Consider the following 21,240-nt stretch of genomic DNA (forward strand, 5'->3'; position numbering starts at 1 on the left):
AATTCAAAGTCGACTTGAGGAAGAATTATGAACAACAGCACGAAAAAAGGAAGGAACCGAGATGATAAGAACATAAAAATTATCTTTTATATTTGCATTCCGCGTTATGCGTTATTTATTTACTTGCTGATTTACTTCTGCATGCATGAACACGACGACTGATGATGAAAAGGAATGAATCAAACATAAATATAAGGAACGCCTGGTTGCATCCATAAAACTGGATGTTATTACATCCTTTAATGTTATTTTTTGAGATTCTTTGTACATTGTGCGTTGGTGGAAGAGATAATGCTCTAATCTTCATCCCCAACACGTTTTCTTGTCTAAAGCTTTAAACGACTTGTAGCATTTAAAAGTCATTTTTCTGAATGAAGCTTTGGCTTACTTTACAATTGGTCTAAAAATAGAAATGTCAATTCCGGATCCAATTTTTTTGGAGACCATCGGATTACTTACGTCAATGAATCTGTGCATTTACATTTGCCAAGCATTTTTACATGGAAAAGTTCTCATATTTGAAGTTCATGTGTAGGCGTCTGTTGCGTCATCATACTTACTTCCAATGATACATGAGTCACTAAAATTTTTCCAATTTATCATTTTCGCTCATTTTTCTTCCATTTTCATGTGATTTACGATTGAAAACAATTTCCTATTGATGTGAAGTGCTGCTTTTCGATTAATGAAATCATGTGACTTTGCTGCTTTGATGTAGCATGAATATGGAATGGGATGTGGAAGTGAAATGAAGGATTCAACAGAATTTTGATAGTTTTTATGGATTTTTATCAGAATTAAAATTAAATTGGATCATTTTCCGCTATTTTTGTACATTCAAGCTGTTACTTCCTCAAAACTCATGCCAAAATCATCAAATAACTTCAATTTCTAAGCACTAAAAATTCCATTTAAATCCGAAAATGTTTTAAAATTTTGAAAAAGTTTTATCGATGTTAAGCATCGAATTCCTTGTAGCATAAAATAAAGTTATGGACATCATTTTAAAAATTGTGTTCCATATGTGAGCGATTGTGCTGAACGGCAAAGCTATTCCGAATATTAGCATCGCTTCATACAAAAAATGTTCAACATTGTCTTATGTATGTACAGCATTAAATTGTATGTAAGATGAGAAGCAAGAAGAACATGATGAAAGAAAATGGAATAAAAGTGAGGAGGAGAAGCAGTAGCAGAAACAGAAGCTGAACAGCAGCATTTTGTGAAAATTGTTTCATGAGCTCCGAAACAATAAAGATTCATCGTATTTTGATATTATAGTAATCCTTTTTGCTTTAAACTTCATCTCCATCTCGTGCTTGCTTCCTTTTTTCACTTCAATTCCATCCATCCACTTACATTCGTTTCATTTTCCATTTATTATTGTGTTATTGTAATGTAATGGATGATAAAAAAATTGTGAATGATAAAAACAAGAATAAGAAGGAACAAAATTGGGAATGGGATGCAAAAATTGCTTTCTTGTGCTGTAAATGATGTCTCTTGTGTAACTTCATATCATGTTTTGGCTTTTTTGTGTGTTTTGTTTCCAACATGCTGCATAAATTATGCAATTTTACATCTAAAGAAATTTTCTTATCATCATCATGCACATTAAATAAGAATGTAAGGCAGAACAGCATCCACAGCAGCAAGCAACATGAAAAACTTTCATGCCGCGATGCACAAAAATAAGAAATCATTTTCTTTTAATTATTTAATGAATCAAGGAAGTCTGCGTAGTAATTTTCACATTTTTATTTCTGTTCCTTAATTTTTCATTGCTTTGATAACGACCAGTGAAAATATTTTCATCCTGACTTGTTTCCTGTGGCTAGAGTTGAGGTTGTTTGTCATTTTGTCTGTTGCGGAACTTGAAGTTGACTCGAATTTGGTATGAAGAGCTCTTGTCTGCTCGATCTTGAGCTTTAAATCCAATTTATCAGAATTAATGTCCAAAAATGCGCTACAGCCCCTCCAAACTCAAATTCAGCCCCTCAAACTCACATTTTATTATCATAAAAATTACAAAATTAAAATATCAACTTTTTTGTGCTGCCCAGCTCGTGTCTGTGCCTTGTTTTTTCCTTCTCATTATTTTCCATCATCATCCGTTCATTCACATACAGTCATACAGCCATAAAAGTAACAATAAGAGGACGAACAGAAACATAAAGCAGTCCTCAAATTACGATGCTGAGCCTCAAACAATTTTTCTTCCTTATCAAAGTTTTGTTTTTTAAGGCATAATTATTATTTACGTAGCAATGAAACCTTTTTTTGTGACTGTTGACTGTCTATTTCTCTCATTGGCTTATGTAAATAGAAAATATTTATAAATACGTAGTCAGCCACAACCTCATACCCTTCTTGCTCGTGCCATTACATGATGCTTAATTACAGTAAAATAAAGATGAGAATGATAGTCAGCTAGTGAGTGCGATAAAAAGGGGGAAAAAAGTTTTTTGGTCGGAAAATTTTACAAAACTTTTCATTTTCCTTCCTTTTTTACTCTGTGCATCAACATTAATGAAATGAAAATTGTTGGTTACATCAAAAGAAGTAGGAGATAATGTTTATGGCCCATTGAAGCCATTAAAAATGAGAAATTTTTTATAAGATAATTTTCAAGTGTCTTGGCTACTTTTTAGAGACTATAAAATGAAGTCACAAAGGATATTCATGACATGTCATGCACAATTGTTGACATTTAAAGCTTTTAATTGAAATTCCACAAAAGTATTCAGTCAACAAAACATGAAAAGGACGGGAATGTAAACGCGACACAATAAGCATGTTCTTTATGAATGGAAAGATGCCCAAGAGGAAAATAAAAAAGAAAGGAAGTGCTTCACACTTTTTTTTTCATTCCGTGTTGTGTTTTCCACCAAAAAAATTGTGTTGACAATCATTTAATGTGGAATTATGATGATTATGGAAGTTGTTGTTATGTGCTAGATGTTGATGTAAGGCTGACTTCATTTATTGAGAATTTAGTCAATTCCACCCACACACACATCAGTCAATATCATATTAAATTGTAAGGCACAGAAATAAATCTCAATTTTCCATCAATTTTCAAATGTTTAGAGGCATTGCCAATATGAATCATGTCAAAAGCACAAAAAGAGCTTACAAAGGATTTTTCACAAATTAATTAAACAAAATTTTTCATTCGAAATTTTCATAATTTGTACAAGTTTAATTGAATATTAATGCCATTATTGTCAGTTCTTAATGCCTGCAGATTATAACACATTCAATTTTGGGTTGATGAAATGTGGAATTTTTCAACTGATTTGCTAGTAAATCATGTGCTACTTAACATGAAATCAATAAAATCCCTAATAATTCATGTCAGTAAATGCAATTTTACATAAAAATGCAAGAGGAAATGGAAGTAAATTTATGTCTGTGCGTGTAGAGCTATAAAGTGTGTAATGCAAGTGAATAAGTGATGAGCTGAAAGAAGAACTGCTTATAATTCATTAATTTCCTTTCTTCAGTGCATCTTCATGCAATTCCGCAATAATTTTCCATCCAATTCCTATTTCGATATGCAATTTATAAGTTCTTGTAGAAAATATTAGGCATGGCATGGCATTTGATGTAATTTATGGATGTGCATTCGCTTATATCTTTCTCGGTTCTTATCTAAGACATAATAAAATAGAAAAAGAAGAAGAAGTAAGGAAGAATAAGAAGCCACAGAATGTAATTTGTGCCAATGGCATTGCACTTAAGAACGTTAATTACTAAAGTCTTAAGTTCTGAATGTGCGACATGCACCACTTCCAATTCCATACATTTATTTACAATAGAATCATTTGGTGGTAGTTTGAGGCACACGGAAATAAGCACGGATGGAGATGAACAGGCAAGAATAAATCTCATTTGGTGGTTGCTTTAATTTACAGCTGCACATTTCACCCCATTCTCGAATGCAATCGCATTAAATACAATTTTTCTTATTAGTCTAAAGATATACGAGCATCAGTGGCACTAGAAATAGTTTGTAAAATAAGAAGTATAGAATAGAGGAAGCAAAGACAATTAAAATGACTGCAAAAAAATATTACTATGTGAATGAAAAGGAATTTAAAGTAAAATAAGAATTATGGACTCAAATATATATCTAGTCCAAGAAGTATACAGCAATAAACAGCATAAAGTATTCGTAAATACAGAAGAATTTAATTGAAATGTAAAACCTTAATTGATAATTAAAAACTACACAACAATTTCATTAAATTTCTCACTCCAAGCACTTCAAAAAAAGTGAACAGCACAAAGCATATCAATTAACGTTTCATTATTGCTGTTCTGTATGGAAACGTCTTTGTTCTCCTTTGGCGCTCTTTAAATTGGACGATTTTTGAGGAATTTATTTCAATTTTCTTTGTTTTGTGGGTGGATGAACTTTTTATTGATGTTAAAATGATGCAAGCTTGTTCCTTGAATCCTTAAGCAGTAGATATTGGAGGAAATCTTGCAAATTCATGTCAAACAATTTCCAAATTCCAAACATTGCCAGAAACTCTATTTAACCCAAAAAAGCTTCATCACCGCCATCATAAACAGCTTTCTTGGTCATTCAATACGCCATCATATTTTGCCATGTCACCAGCTTTCGTCTACTAATGACATACTTACACAGCAATCGCAAAAACATGCGTTGATGTAAAATCAATATCTGATGATGATCATTAAATCGTAAACGTAATTCCATTTTCAGCATATACAAAATTTTGTCGTCGCGACTTTCATCATTGACTGTGTAATGCAGAAAGTTCCTTTTTCAATGTCAAGTGACTTTTTATTGATCCAAAAAAATATTTAAAATGAAAGAAATTCTTGTGGCTTAATATGGAATCTATTATTTTTTGGTGGTGGATGTAGCATATGGAATTGGAGATGAGCATAGGAAAATCCATTAAATGAGTAATGAATCAAAATTTTCCTTACAAATAATAAGAATGGAGGAAAAGGATCAAGTAACAAAGACGCTAACATGAATGCAATATGGAATGTAAAGTGGGATTTGAAAGGAACATGCCACAATAAATATCCTATCCATATGCTACACACACGCTACTACTCTTCTGTATTTATACTCAATTCCATATGGCTCAATGTATTTAGTAATGTAACTGTTCAGTTCCTTCATCCACCAAAGCCAGAAGAGAAAATCCCATTAAACATTGTTCCTTAAACTTTAAACTGCATCTAATGCCTGACAATAGTCTTCCATGCATGCTACAATAATAAGAAGCAGTAGAAGAATTTTTGGAAAGAATTTCATTCACGTTCCTTCATAAAATGAATATAAAAAGGATTTTAAAAGCACAATAATTTTGGAATTTATTGTGAACGAAAAGAATCCTCTTTTGATGTTGCGAATTACATACTTAGTAGTCTCTTCCGTCTCACAGTATCACTAACACACACACATAAATAATATAAATGCATGCTTTCATGTCATGTCGTCTTTCTAAATTAAAGAATCCATGCTCCCCTTTTTTTGTGACATAGAAATAAGATGAGGAAGTTAGGCACAAATGTCTTGACAATTCCAATATCTATGTCGAGGGAGAAAAAAAATAAGAATCAAAAAGGAGCAGTGAATTTATTTGAATGTGTGAATGCAAAAGTCTCATTTTTTTCTATCATTTATATATTTTTTTTTGTGTTCCGCACGAAACTTAAACAACAGTAAGGAAAGTAAATATAAAAAAAGAAGAGACTTTAACGCGTGCGCTTTTTCTTTTACGCCCCGCACACATAGGAACGTTGAGAGATGAAATTTCAGTGTGGATGGATGGAAAAAATGTGAAATTGTAGGGAAAGAGAGAAATAATGTTGCTAAATCGCGCGAGACTGGCAATGACAATAAAAATAAATGTTTATTATCAATTTTTCTTCATTTTATAGAAACATTTTTTTTGAAGTTTTGGTGGATGTTGAGTCAATTTTGATTAAACACCAACTTCTTTACAGTCTACTAAGTCTCAATGACTTGAAAATTAACAAAACTATATCCAAAAAATGACTTAAAATTCCATATCATCAAAATGTCAATATCAGTCACATTAGCACTTATCGAGAGTATAAAGCAATATGGCAATTTCAAATGCAAGCTTATAGCTCACACAACGACATCCATTGCTATGAGGGGAGAGAGAGAGAATGTGGATACGAAGAAGACGACGATATGCGAAATGATTGTTGTACAACGACGATTCATATTATCAATGTCATTGTAGTCGTTATTAGACTGTTGTGTTGTTTGCAGTTCCAACCACGATTAAGTCAAGCAGAAATTTATATCATTTTTTTTTCTGTTCATAACTTCTTCCTTACTCACCAAAACTCATTCATTTTCAAACTTTACTGAGTGTGAAGAATTTCCTCTCCTGTATCCATTCATTCATATATATCTACTCGATTTTTTTTTCCTTCTGTGAGACACACTTCCTTCCTATTTACATTCGGCATCGGACATTGTGCGTGCGCTGCTGTGTATATATATAGAAAATATTATTTAAAATAATTAATATTTAATTGAACTTAAATAAAAAGCTTGTTGACTGTTATCGGAAGTGAAATTATTTTGTGATAATTTGTAGTGAAAAAAGTCGGTGAAAAATGCGAGAATCGAGGGAAAATGAGTTGTTACACTGACTTGATGTTCTACCATATGGTATGAAATTTTACATTTTTTATCGCTATTTTTTTATGGAGTTCCATTTTATCAATCAAACATTTTTGCAGCCTTTCCATCACACATGATAAATTCTCTCGTCTATAGACATATTTAATTTTTTTTGTTGTTGTTGGCTATGCCTCACTTCCTCACCCATATTTTTTATTATCAATCAAAATATGATTTACTATCACAATCATTTTCTTATTTTCTTGTGCTGTTCTTTATTGCTTTCCATTCTTCTATGCTGTATATTTTTATTATAAAATACTCAGCACAATTTATGCCATCAATTATTGAGAGGAACCGGCATCAAATTCATTCAATCAATTTGACCATTTTTAATTTTTTGACTGCCAGGCACAAGTCAGCAGCATATCCAAATGAATTATTTGTTTATCATTAGATTGAATAATCATTTTATTATGAGCAGTTGCTGAAATTATGACAAGTGTCAAATTTGAGGAAATGAGCGGAAAAACTCACTTCACGCAGTTATAAAAAAAAATTGAGTCACGAAGAAGAAATATGTGTAGAAGCATTTGCAACATGCCAAAAATAACACAACATCTGGAAAATTTATTTATTTTATATCCAAAAAAAGAATCTCCAGTAAAATATTCGACAGGGTATAAAAAAATGTTTCAATGCTTGTGGGGTCGATCGGATATTAGGGTTGCATATTTTATCTAGAATTGTCCATTTTGTGTCATATTGAGGGTGTACTAAAAAGGCAAAGAGCATGCTTTTATGATTATGAACTTTTTTTTTGCTATGGCGCACTAAAGACCCATTGCCGGGTTTGGAGAACGTTTGCAGACAGCTCTATTTAGGTAGATCGCTAAGGTACCTAAAAGCGGATGTGTGACAGCCTGGAAAGCATACTGACAGAAAAAAGACAGCAAATACAGCTCTAAGCCTGCATTATTCTGGCATGTACCCGAAATCGGTCAAATTCGACTTCATCCCAAAGTAACATCGACCTGCATAAGCATTATAGCCTTCCTGGGAGCACACAAAAGCCTACGACCACAAACTAGCACTTCAATCCAAAAATCCAATTTTCCACGTCACACAACAGCCGAACAACCCCCAAAATACATTCATACAAATGAGAATTTATGGAATACATAGAAGAAGGCAGAAGAAAAAAAAATTTGTAGGAGAGAAAAAAAAACAGCAAAAGTCGTGTCAATATTTATGTATATTGATGTATATGCGACATTTACTTGTGTGTAGGAAATTTCCATGAAAATTGGGTTCAATATCTCAACTCATAAATTTCCTCATGTTCATATTTTGCAAAAAATTATTTGAGATTTGTCTCATTCAATGAAAATGAGATGAAGGAAGCAAATATGTGGGCAAAGGAAAGATTTCTTTAGAAGAATAAGTTGTAGACATGTTAGGCAAATAAAGAAGGATGTTTATGAATGTTGAAGCTGTTTTTTTGTGGTTTGAGAATAGGATTTTTTGGAAGAGGTTCAGTTTTTCTGGCTGATGTGGCATATTAGGACTAAGTATGAGAGGTGGTGGATTAGGGATGCATCTAGGGTATCGAGCCATATAAAGGCGACTCTGCCATAGCAATAGGAAGACTTCTGTGACCGAGTTGTTAAGCGGCAAACCGAATATCTGAAATTCTATCATTAATGAGGACATGGGCTCGATTCCCATTATAGGCTGATGTTTCAATCATTTACAGCACTCGGTGTGACAAGAACTCACATCATGTTCGTGACATTGCAGTTCTAATTCTTGAATAATGAGTTCTACATCCATACTTGCTTACTTACTTACTTGGCTGGTAGGCACGAGGACCCATTGTCGCACGTAGGGGGGTTCTTTATCCATAGAAGCAATAAACTTCCATTAAAATCAATATCAAGTCATGTGGCAATTTTAATGCTGAATTTCACAGTTTAACCATCACAAATTTGAACTTTTGGAGTTGATCTAGTGATAATGATTGATTTCTGATCCAGAACTCGAAAATAGCACTTCTATATTCCAATCACATGACATACTTTCAACCCTTAACATCTCCAATCAAGTCATCCACTTCATCACAATAAATAACAAGCGCTTAAGCCCACCCCCATCCTATTAATAAACATACTTAATTTTCATCTCTTATTTGCATTTCTTCTTGATTTTTCATCCTCCATTGCCATGTTGTCTAACGAAGACAACTCAGACAGCAGTAAACTACAAACGCAGCAAACATAAATATTTGAAAGACAGATAAAAAAAGGAGGAAAACAAAAAAGGAAGCATAAGAAGGATTTTTCAGTAAATATATAAAAAAAAACCTTCTTCATCCTCCTTTATTTTCATCATTTGAACCGTACAATGATGCATCCAATCCGCCTTATTTGTATCCTTTTCATCCCCACGATTTGCGTTGTTGACATCAGAAAAAAAGAAATTCTTTTGAGACAACAGAAATGCTTGATTTGCTTATAATAAAAATTCCTTTTTAATGCTGTTGGTACATCTAGCTATGCTATGCTGCTTCTTTCATGTTATGTTAAGTTAGTCAATTTGATTAATGTGCCTTTATAGGGGAATGAAGCAAATGGACCAGGCTGAGAAACTCCGCGGTAATACCGCGGTATTCATACAAATACCGCTAAATACCGCAAAATACCGCGGTATTCCATATAAATACCGCTAAATACCGCAAAATACCGCGGTATTCCATATAAATACCGCCAAATACCGCGGTATTTCATATAAATACCGCCGATCATTTATAACTCAAACACTTAAATAGAAAATTGTGAAAATTCTATTTTCACTTTGGAAAAAGTCTAATTTCACCATAGTTTGCTCAATCCTAAGTGAATAAACCTCGGAAAAGTCGAATTTTTCCTCATATTTCTTATTTTTGGATAAAAATCTCTCGGAATAGTCGAATTTTGTCCCAATTTTCCTAAATTATAATGAAAATTTCTTTAAAAAGTCAAACTTTGCCTTAATTTTTGTATATTATGATAAAAATTCCTCGGAAAAGTCGAACATTGCCTCGATTTTCCTATAATATGGTTAAAATTCTTCGGAAAATCCAAATTTTGTCTAAATTTTTCAATATTATCGAAAAACACTTAAAAAAGAAAAGTTTTAACACAATTTTCCAATTTTTTTGGTAAAAATTCTTTAAAAAATCCAAATTTTCCTGTATTATGTCGAAAAACTCTCAAAAAAGCCTAGTTTTACCTCAATTTTGCTATATTGTGGTGAAAATCTCTCGGAAAAGTCGAATTTTGCCTCAATTTTCCTATATTATGATGAAAAACTCTTGGAAAATCCAAATTTTGTTTCAATTTTCCTATATTGTGGTGAAAATCTCTTGGAAAAGTCCAAATTTGCCTCAATTTTCCTATATTATGATGAAAAACTATTGGAAAATCCAAATTTTGTTTCAATTTTCCATATTGTGGTGAAAATCTCTTGGAAAAGTCCAAATTTACCTCAATTTTCCTATATTATGATGAAAAACTCTTGGAAAATCCAAATTTTGTCTCAATTTTCCTTTATTCTGTCGAAAAACACTCGGAAAAGCCAAGTTTTACCACAATTTTCCTATATTTTGGTGAAAATTTCTCGGAAAAGTCGAATTTTGCCTCAATTTTTTCATGTTAAGGCGAAAAAAATTTGAAAAACTATAATTTCCTTTCAGTTTTCCAAAATTAGTGTGAAAACCCCTCAAAAAAGCAAAGTTTCGCTTCAAATATTCAATATTAGGGTTCAAAACTCTCGGGAATGACTATTTTTGTATAAATTTTCTTTTACCAGGGTGAAAAACTACCGGAAAATACTATTTTCCATCTCGGTTTTCCCATATTAAAAAGATAAAACCTTATAAATGCGATACCGCGAAATACCGCAAAATACCGCGAAATACCGCCAAATACCGCGGTATTTCATATAAATACCGCCGATACCGCCTAGTTTCTCAGCCTGGCAAATGGAGAAGAAGTGAATTGAATTTGGTTTTACAATATATGCAAATTATGTTCTGTGAATGCGGATACAACAAGAAACAAGAAATTATGTCGACATGGCACATAAAAAATTGCTTCACGAATCCTTTCCGCAGTTCCTTCTCGCCAAATAATTTTCTTGTGCTTCTCGCTATAAATATAATCATTTTGTATTGTATGTGAATACATAAGTGTGTAAATTTCACATACATAGTCAGCTATCAAAAATGAGAACCATTTATATCCTATTATAATAGCATCAAGCTCCTTCTTGCTTGTTTTCGATTCTGATATTCTGAAAAAAGGCAGAAATTACAACTCCCAGTGGATTTCATGTCGACTCAATTGAATGGAAATGGAAAAGTCGAGGAAATGAACCTCGTGCCTTCATATTTTCCATCCGTACAACATATTGGATTTACTGATAAGCAAATGTGTGCCTCTTTTATGGATAAAAATTCTTATCATTATCGCACACCAAAAATGAGAACGTGTAGCAATTGAATTTAATGTTAAATTGGAAGTTATAAGCATCTCATATCACAATATACTTCATGCACATGTGAATGTTAGATATGGGATAGATAGAAAAATTTAGATAAATAGATGAATGTGCGTGTGTGGATGTGAAAATATTTACAAAAAATGCCTCTTCGTGTTCTGCACTGTAAATGTCTCTTTTATTCAAATATTCTCGAGAAAATTTATATCCATATTTTCGCTTTTGTTCTCATTTTCTTCTTTTATGTTTTTCAATTCCTGTAAATTGCGCAATGAAAATTTATTAGCTGGTTGTGTAGATAAGAGGAAGAAAGAATTTTTGCTGCTGAGAGAAAATGAATTGAGATGAGAAGAGCTTGAGGTCTTATTGTTTGGGTTATTTATCTTTGGTATTTACATGTATTCAGTTAATTGATTTATCCTGAGTATTTGAGGAATTTTAAGATTTATGGTTGAAATTAGGCGTTTGTAAATGATGTCATTGTATTAAGTTGTGTGGAAATTTATGGCTTTTGGGTAGGTTTGTGTTACCTGAATGTAGACAAAAGCCAAAAGTACCAAAATTTCATGACAAGTCATTTCTGATCAGCCTCAACAAACCTATTAAAAAATTCATCTTTCATTACTTAGATGTAGAAAAATCCGGCTCCAGACTGACGTGAGTCTGACCTACGATCATTCTGAGACCCCAGACTCCGGTCCCAAGTCAGAACCATGCTTCGTATTCTCTCCGTGCTAATATATAATGCTTGAAGGGCCCAGCCTTATGAACTGGAGGCACTGCGATTTTAAATTTGCTGTACCACACTCCGTGCTCAAATCTTTCAATCTACGTTGTGTCACGAATTTGCCTAAATTTGACCTAGCAAGAGGTAATTACTGAGTTTTAAAGGATTTTAGCACGGAGTCCTTGAAAACTCAGTAATGATTTCTTGTTAGATCAAATTTTGGCAAATTCGTGACGCAACGGAGATTCTGACGACATTGTCGTGTGTCATTAAGCTTAGTATAAGAAGAGCTGACGAAATGGGTCAATCATGACGTCAAAGAAGATAGAATCTCTTGGAATGATGTCAATTTTGGTCGGTATAAAGCATAATTCAGCGTAGAACACACACATAATGTGCATACAGCAGTCCTCATGCCACATGTTTGTTACTGTACCTTGTTATAGTTCAAAACAATTTTCCCAGGTTTTCCCATGAAATAATCAACTCAAAGCTAGAAATTGACTCAAATAATTAATCAATCAATTTGACATCACTTACAAACAACTCCCTAATGAGACTATTGAATTCATGTGGCTAGAAATGAATGGCTTTTGTGTTATGAAATTTCAAAATTAAATCTCACTTGAATATTATTAAGGAATTTCCATTGAAATTCTCAACTTAATTCCCACTTGTTTACGAAAATCACAAAACCCATTTTACCGCAAACATTTTCTTCATATTACAACAAGCTTCATCTCAGCTTTCACGAATAAAAACCACAAAAATCCTTCTTACATTTTACGTACAGAAAAAAAAGCTCTTTGCACACAGGCGACATTAATACTACATTAAAAATTCAAAGATTGACGTAAATTGCTCATTCATCAGTTTATGAGGCTATATCAAGTTACAAGCTGTTTACAAGTTTATATACGAAAATAAGTTTGACTCCAGTGGACACAAAAAAGATTTACCAATGACCTTAGGACATCCGAATATAAATTCATTTGTGCTGTACATAAGCATAAACATTTTTTTAGATCGAATTTTTTATGTGAATGTAAAAACAAAAGAATTATGTTGGCACGTTGAGGGTGTAAAAAAATACGTAATACCCACGCGTCGCACAGTCAGTGATAGAAATTGTTTTAATTTAATTAAGCATTGTTGTGATTCGATACTTTATTTTACTGAAAGATACTTACTTTATTTTTGTGAATTGAAAAAGGGTTCGTGTGTCCTTTAAATGGTACTGTTTTATATTTTCTGTGCTGGTTGTTACTTTTTTTGTGTCTGTTAACAGATAAAATAAGAAGTGCCAATGTATTGAGGCTAAACATTTTATGGTAAATTTATTATCTGTTTTTAGAATTGTTTTATTTTTGGTATGGTGTTCTTGGAAAATTGAGACGAGTTTGAGTGAGGTATAGACAGGTTGGCTGGGGTGGGTATTATACATACATGGCTGTATTGGTGCTAACAATCGGTTATGAGGTTGTTTTGGAAGCATGAGTAAGATATCGTCTTCAAAATAAAGATTCTGGAGGTCTAGACTAAGATTTTAGTTTGAGACTAGAATTTGCAGGACTTTAGGAGTTTGAACTTCTCCAAACGTCTCAAAAAGTGCCTCTGCATTGGAGTACTGCTAACTCTAATCGAGACTATGAAGAATACCCTTGTATTCTTTTTTTGGTCTCAGTCCCAGTTTTGGTCTTGGTCTAAGTCATGGTTACAGTCTTGGTCTCGGTCTTAGTATCAATCTCAGTTTCGATCTCAAAAATTCATCAAGACCGTAACTTCGAGAAATGCAAGTATAAAGTCGAAATTGAATCTTTTTCCTTTCTACTAAATTATAGACTTAATTGTAATTTAATTGGATGACTTGATGATGATTAGTTTCTAATGATTTACTGTGTGATTACGAATAATTGAAGATAATTAGTAAGCGCCTTGGTCACTTTTCAAGTTGCATAGCTATAAAGTTACAATGACTTGACGTTTTGTTGGAGCAATTCATGTATTGCGTAACGCTCTTAGGGAGTTAAAAATCGAATTTTCGAGGTACAGTTCCAAAATACAAGGAATAAAAAAGACGAACAATGTAGAAATTTAGCAAGCAAAGGGTGTGCTGTCAAGAACAGGATTGGCTGAGAGCAACGCTCATCAACCTGCTCATCTAGTATAATTATGTAGAGTAAGCTATCAAGGACATGCTTGTTAAGAGTTATTTTTGCACGTTGAGAGACCCTTATTGGTGAAATTCAGTCATAAACTGAAGCCAGACCTACCTTAGAGCCATATTTTTCGCCGTATGGCTTTGCCATGTTCAATTTTACCACGTGCGCTTCCCAAATTCAAATCCTAGATTGAAAATAAGTTAAACAGAAGAAAATTTCCAATTTCCATCCAAAAATATTTCCAAGAACACATTTCATTATAAATTCAAAATATGCCAATAATTTATATTTTCTCTGAACAAAAATCTTCAAAAATTTCCAAATCCCCTCAAAGCAGAAACAAAAAAAAAATATTTTCAATAAAATGGATATGAAAATCCCCCTCCTTCAAAAAATATATCACTCATAATTCTCATTAGAAATTTAGCCTTGATCTATCAATAATTCCACATTATGAACGAATAAAATATTTTCATTCGTCGTCGTCTTCATCTTATCAAATAGGAAGGAACAAAGCCTTGTTAGTGCGCATTTCATCCATGCTGCTTGTATATACGTAAACAACAATAGAATGTCAATGTTGTTTTCTTATTTTTTGCGTACATATTGTTCATATTATCATAGCATTTAAATTTCGTATGCCTATATGTTGACTAACATTTTTGTGGTAAAAGTCAAAACTGTCTCTTAATCTCAAGCTAAACATAATTTTTTGCTCAACTCCAATATATATTCCGATCCACAAAAATACATACTTATGCTAAGCCATGCTATAAACATCCGCCTCTGCGAATCATCAGCCATCAAGTCATTAATATTCAGTAGAAAAAAAAAAAATGAGAGAAATTCTCATCATAGTCTTTCAGTATCTTTATACACATATTTTTATTCATCTCATTCATTTTATTCATGGTTGATTTACATTTAGATGAAAATCATGCTATTATTAGAAATGCCTCTGTTTGAATGCGTGTGGATGAATGTAGAAGCTTTTTTAATCAAACAGAAAAAAAATAATATTATGGAAATAAAAATATGAATTATGTGAAGCATATAATAATTGAGCGTTAGAGACATAATTCATGATTTTTATAATCCTTGTACGGGGTCGGGTCGATTGCTTGTAGATGACTGGGAGGTTATGAACAGTGGTGTAGTTAAGTAAGTGCAGCTCTGGACTTCTTGAAGTAGCCGTTCTGGCCAGGAACAAAAATTTGTTCAATCGCTTTATTAACGTCCTATGATTCACAGTGGATCAATAGGAACTGATCATTATCACCATCATCAATTCTGGACATTATGTTGCCAAAAGTTCAAAATTGAGGAACTCACTTCTAGACACTATTTAGCCCAATTATATAGGGTTATGATTTTTTATGCTGGAATGTTCATTTCGCTTTAATATGAGTTTCTTAGCTTAAGGCTGGCGACTTTCTAAGCTAATGCAGCCTATCTGTGGTGAGTAAGATGCAGAAGTCTAGCAAATTGAGGATCCAGATAATTCTAGGTTGCATCTCTTATGTGCCATCCAAAATATCTTCTCAAAAACTGAAGTTTTTTGCTTGGTCACTAATCTGGATTTTTTAAAGGCACTTTCCAGAATTTTCTGGAACAAATCCTGCAAATTTTGAACCCCAACGATTCAAATGCGTCACATAACCGTCTTTTCATATTCGTCACCATCATGAATGACGTGCATATGACCTTAATGTGGTTATAAACGCAAGTATAAAGCGTTGAACTTTTAAATCTCATTTTGATAATTTTAAGCAGTTTTGCACTATTGGAAATATATCATCATGACGTCACGATGACAAAATAGAAGCCACCTCTGTAGAAAAGTCAAATGAAGGCTTAATGTATTCGTGATAGAGAATTTAAAGCTCTTTTGCGGTCTCCTTTATTGTTATCCCTTAATTTATATTCCAATAATCATCATTGTCAGCAAAATAGGACCCAAAACCTCATTTTCCGATTAACATCATTCACAAACGACCCCCAAAAATGTCCCACATTCCCCAAAATATTCTTCATTTCATTCCAAAAAAGTTCCTCTCCATGACAAAACACACACAAAAAAAAGACAGACATAAAATCGAAAAGCACAAAAGTGATCAACAGGTGAAAAACAAATCGGATTACGTTTAACAAGGCATTTAATTTTCATGCTGAAGCCCACAAAACTAAAATGGCAAAAAACATGAATTTTTATTTGTTGTTTCTCAATGCGAAATGATTGAGGGAGACATTGACGATATGTGCCAATACAAATTTAATTGGAATCAATGTTTATATGCCTCAAACATGATATTCTATTTTATATTTTTCGGTCGCATGCTTTCAAGTCATAATTTCCATATTTATTGATCGTTTTTTATGTAAAATGTCTCCGACTTTTTGGGCTGCATTTGTGACTTAGTTGAGCAACTCGAGAATCAATAGCAAATTACGGATGGGAGGAGACCTTGAGGTAGTTTAAATGGAAATTTATGTCAAGGAAATCTCAAACAGGAACTGACAATTTATTTGTAATTGATTGAACGATTTTTTTTTATTTCTTGCTGGAACTTGGCTATTGATTTCAAATTAATGGCATTTCCTTTGAGCAATTAATAACTAATTGATTCTTGGAAGATCTGGGGGATTTAAAACACAGTTCGATTATTTCGAATTTTATTGAAAAGGCTTTTGTGGAAAATGTCATGAAAATTGATATGCTTCAGGGAGTCTTTTGATTGGCTTTTTGTATCCGTGTAGCTCTTTGGAAATCTGAATTGATGGAATTCTAGGGAATTTCGTGGGTATTGTGTGAAAAGTTGTTATATTGACTGGAATATATGTAGTGATTGAGAGATTAAGTGCTAATGGGAATCGAACTTATGACCATATTCTAACAGACAATTAGGATACTCAGGTAATTGAGTGTGCTTATGAGTACATTCAATAAATGCTCATGAGTATGAACATCTTGTCTATTCGGGGAATAGAAAGAGAAACTTTCAGATTTACGGTCTGTTGATTAATTACTAGACTTTAATCTCAGTCTGATAGATTTTCCTACATATGGCTAGGTACGTCTGATATATCTTCATTCTGATACTACCCCCGATCAGCAAATCCGGTTGTTTTTGCCAAATGACTGCCATTTGTTTATAAGTATACTGCCGCCTCGTTGCCGTGGTGGCAACATTTCAATATGTGCCGATCGGGTACAGAGTTATTGTCAAATTAAGAATTTAAAGGACCATTCGCGTAGGACAGTCAATGAACTCGTGGATGAACTCTGTTATTACAGTCAGTATTGCACTAGATTCGGCAAGCAAAAGTTGATCTTAAGATATTTATTTATTGACTTTATTACCAAGATACCTTTTAAGATCAATTGAAAATATTAGGAACTGACCGACCTTCTCGGAAAATTTATGTTCCTCAATTCTTTTGCAAACAATTTCTGTCTGGTTCCGGTTCTACAATACAAAGCTACCGAAAAAACCTCAAATTTTAATCAATAAACATCGACTATCTTTTTATCAACATACATCATGTCAAACAACCTTGATTTCCATCACAACTTTTTTTTTGTGTGCCATTATTTTATCTAAGTCTGCAAAATAATTTCACTCACAGAAAAAAGCCTTCATTTCCCCACAAATCATCAGCCTTATCGCCTCAAAATTTTTATTTACTTTATTTATATATAGACTCCATAAATTATTTACGGACTGACGCACTGACAACAAGCACACAACAACAAAAAAAAAATGTCATTATTTAAAATTTGATATGCTGACTATTTATGTTTCATGCATTTAAATAAGAATTATATTTATCAATAAGTAGTCATTAATATTTCGACATCATGTCGACAACAATATCAAGCAAACAAATCCAATTTTTGTTGTTTAATGACTCACAATGAACAAGAATTTTAATTATAGTAATTAAGTTCATCACGCGCAAATTGCTTTCAGCATTGAGATACAGTTTTTTTGTGTTGTTGTGTCTCTATTGCTCATTTATTAAGGCAATAACGGTTTCCCGTATTATATGGAAGTCATAGTCATCAAAGTGGAAGCAATTTTCATATTTAAATACAAAAATATTCTTCCTTTTCGTCTTTTATGTGCCATAACCTCAATAAAAATTAAGAGAGTTTAAAAATCAAAGAAGAATAAAATTGACAATTATGCTTTTTTCGGGGGGTGAATGGGAAGCAGATGGATATATAGAGCTTAAGGGGATGTTTCCTTGTTAGGTGACGTAATGCTCTTAGGAGGAGCAAGGGCAGGGGTGTTAATCGTCTTAAATAGTAGATGCATTCCCTAAAAGGCTAATGGACCATTTGTAGGTGCCATAGAGTTCTTGCTGTATGAGCTAATGGTCTGTTCACTTGTTTGGTCACGTATCACTCTTAGGATGGGGAACAGGAGGTGTTAAGCGTCTCAAATAGTAGATACATTCCCTAAAAGACTAATGGACCACTTGTAGGTACTCTAGATGTCTTTCTGTATCATTTAAGCATATTCTTTGCCTGTTAGGGATTGTTACAGAGAGAGAAGAGTAACGGAAGGGATGGTTGGTGGATTCATGTTACGTATCAACCAAATAACCCCCAAAAGTTAAAGCTTAGACGAGAAAAAAATATGAAAGCATGAAAAGCGAATAATAAAAAAAAATTCAAATTAATTACTGAAATAAAACCACATTAACAATCCTCAAAATGGCATTTAGGAACAATAGCGGAGCACAATTATGTTGCGGTATTTCCTCTAACATTTAATGATGGCAACCGGATAATAGTGGTATGAGGGTAATGAGGGTGGCATAAAAGTAATAGTCGATAGAGTGGGGATGGAGGATATAAAAAAAATTGAAAATGAAATTAATCGCTTTTTTGCTGATTAATGAGACTTTTCTGACTTTTTCCTTAATTTCTCCTCATTGTCGTTGTTCATAAAATTATCTCGACATTGTTTTGTCTCAGAATCTCTTCACTATGACGATATAAAGAAGAAATAAGTCATAAAGTCGCTGAAGAATAGGCCAATAAATCCGAATAGAAACAATATGGCCAGTTCTTTATTTTTTGTGGCTGAATATTTAATGAGGCGCATTCAAATATTTTTTTTTATTGACATTAGAAAAAGTTTTATGGATTTGACATAAAACTTGAGAATTTATTGGAGGGTTATTTCGTTGTGTGGAGATAACCATCTAGAAAAGTAAGCATTTTTTGTGCAAGTTTTATTGGATTCTGTCTGAGATAAATTGTCGATGATGTCTTGACTTCAGTTTTGAGATCAATCTTGATGGTGTTTTTTGGTGAATTTTGATATTTTTGTGCAAAAGTAGCCCAATCCTTCATGGAAAACATAAAAAAAGTTTGTAGACGTTGATCTTAAATGGTCATCTTTGGTGCTATGACCTTATGTTGTGAATTTTTGTGTCTTGACGACTTTAACATAGAAGAGAATGGAATTTTGAGGGGTTTGTCGGTGGATAATTCTACTTACTTGCTTGAAGTGGGTTACTGTAAGTCCATAGCAACATTATGAGACTGTGAGATCAAAAACATTCAGTTGTAGCTTCATTAATCCCCAAATTTATCGCTTTGAGCAAGTTTTCTTAACAAAGTCGCATTTTTTGTCCATTTTTGTGAGTTTAACTTACTTTATTCTATGGTGCCAGAGTGTCCTGCTTCAATATCTTTCCTGAATTGCACAAACTGGTTAACCTGTCCAAAATATGACACCTGACCGATGTGACTCTGGCATGATACCGGATTTAAAACGAATCTGGTTCCAAGTCAGAGTCTTGTCCACCTGGAACCGGATTTAATTCGAGTCCAGTATCAAATTAGAGTCTTGCCAACCTAGGATTGGATTAAAACCGAATCTTGTACCAAACTCGAGTCTTGCGTATCAAGTCAGATTCTTCCCACCCTGGGGTCGTATTTTGGATCAACTAACCAAATTGAGTATTTCAGCTGCCGGTTGAATCCGGCATCAAGACAGAGTCACGCCATTCCGCGACTGAATTTTTGAGCGATAAACCAATTTGTGCTTTCCGAGACTATCAATGCCATACTTCTTCCCTAAATTCCCACAACTCAGTCAAACTGACACCTCAACACCACACTCAATCTTCTCAAACTCCGCTCCAATCCAAAGATTCAAACAAAAAACAAAGTTAGTGTGAGAGTCAACGACAAGCAAAAAAAATCATTATATTATAGGACGAGAACAAGCGATGTCAATAAGAGTGAATGTCAGAAAAAAAAGTTTTTATTTTTTTCCTCACCCATCAACTGTCGTTGCCGGTGTAAATTTAAAATGAAAGATGCCTTTTTTTGGCGATGATGAACTTTTAATTAAATTCTAATATTGGTTAAGAAGCAAGATAACATCCGAGAGTGTGAGTGAAGTCAATTTGTGGGCGGATATAAAATATTTTGTGCTCAATGATTATAATTAATCGGATTTTTTTTTCTATCCTCACTTCCATTATCCCATTTCGGAATCGATAAAAGCTTCCGTATGACAATGAAAGTTTTAGTTAAGTGGCTGGGGGTATGAGGGAGGTGGGGGTGATTATTTTTTCATAGACTGGATGAATAAATGATATTTTATGTACATAAACACATAAGAGATGCCAAAAAAGAAGCGAGAAGAAAAGAAAACAATTACATAAATTTTCCATTCTATAATGACATTGCATGAAATGATTTATTAATCTTTGAAGGAATTTTGCTGCTGGTTTTACAGATTTTTTTTGCCTTTTCATTAAAAGCATATAAGTGTCTACACATATGATCATATATTATATTCATAACTCCTACCATATTTGGCGAAATTTATGTAAGAATTATAATTGCTTTTGCTGAATGACTTTGTAGAAAATGTTCTATATTCGGAATCATAATTCATGAATGAAACATCCATAAGATCCATTTGATTATTCTAGCAAATTTTTTTTGACTACGACCATATTGAATAATTTATGAAATGAAAAGCTTTAGTTAAGAATTATTGGTTTTATGCAAATTAAATGAGAAGAAAAGCATAGGGGTAGATTTCTTGTATTTTTGGCAAATGTGCTGGTTAAATTATGTAGCTGGTATATTTTGCGAGTAATAAATTAACAAAGCAAAGAGCTCTTAG

The 21,240-nt window shown here is 33.0% G+C and overlaps 1 protein-coding gene across 18 annotated transcripts in view; it reads left to right on the forward strand.

Annotated features, from left to right (window-relative positions):
• Window positions 1–21,240, forward strand: part of shep (alan shepard) — a 178,624-nt gene that overhangs the window by 99,870 nt on the left and 57,514 nt on the right. Inside the window, exon 1 of one of the 18 annotated variants that reach the window (XM_070653882.1) lies at window positions 6,513–6,700. The exons of the other annotated variants lie outside the window; for them this stretch is intronic. Within the exon in view, the coding sequence (XP_070509983.1) occupies window positions 6,665–6,700 (36 nt within the window). The 5' untranslated portion in view covers window positions 6,513–6,664. Of the gene's footprint in view, window positions 1–6,512; window positions 6,701–21,240 lie in introns of those variants that run through there. 18 annotated transcript variants of the gene reach the window in all.

This window comes from Chironomus tepperi, unplaced genomic scaffold (genome assembly GCF_022539635.2).
Source record: "Chironomus tepperi strain 1889 unplaced genomic scaffold, CSIRO-AGI_Ctep_v1 contig_73, whole genome shotgun sequence".
NCBI classification, from domain to species: Eukaryota; Metazoa; Arthropoda; class Insecta; order Diptera; family Chironomidae; genus Chironomus; species Chironomus tepperi.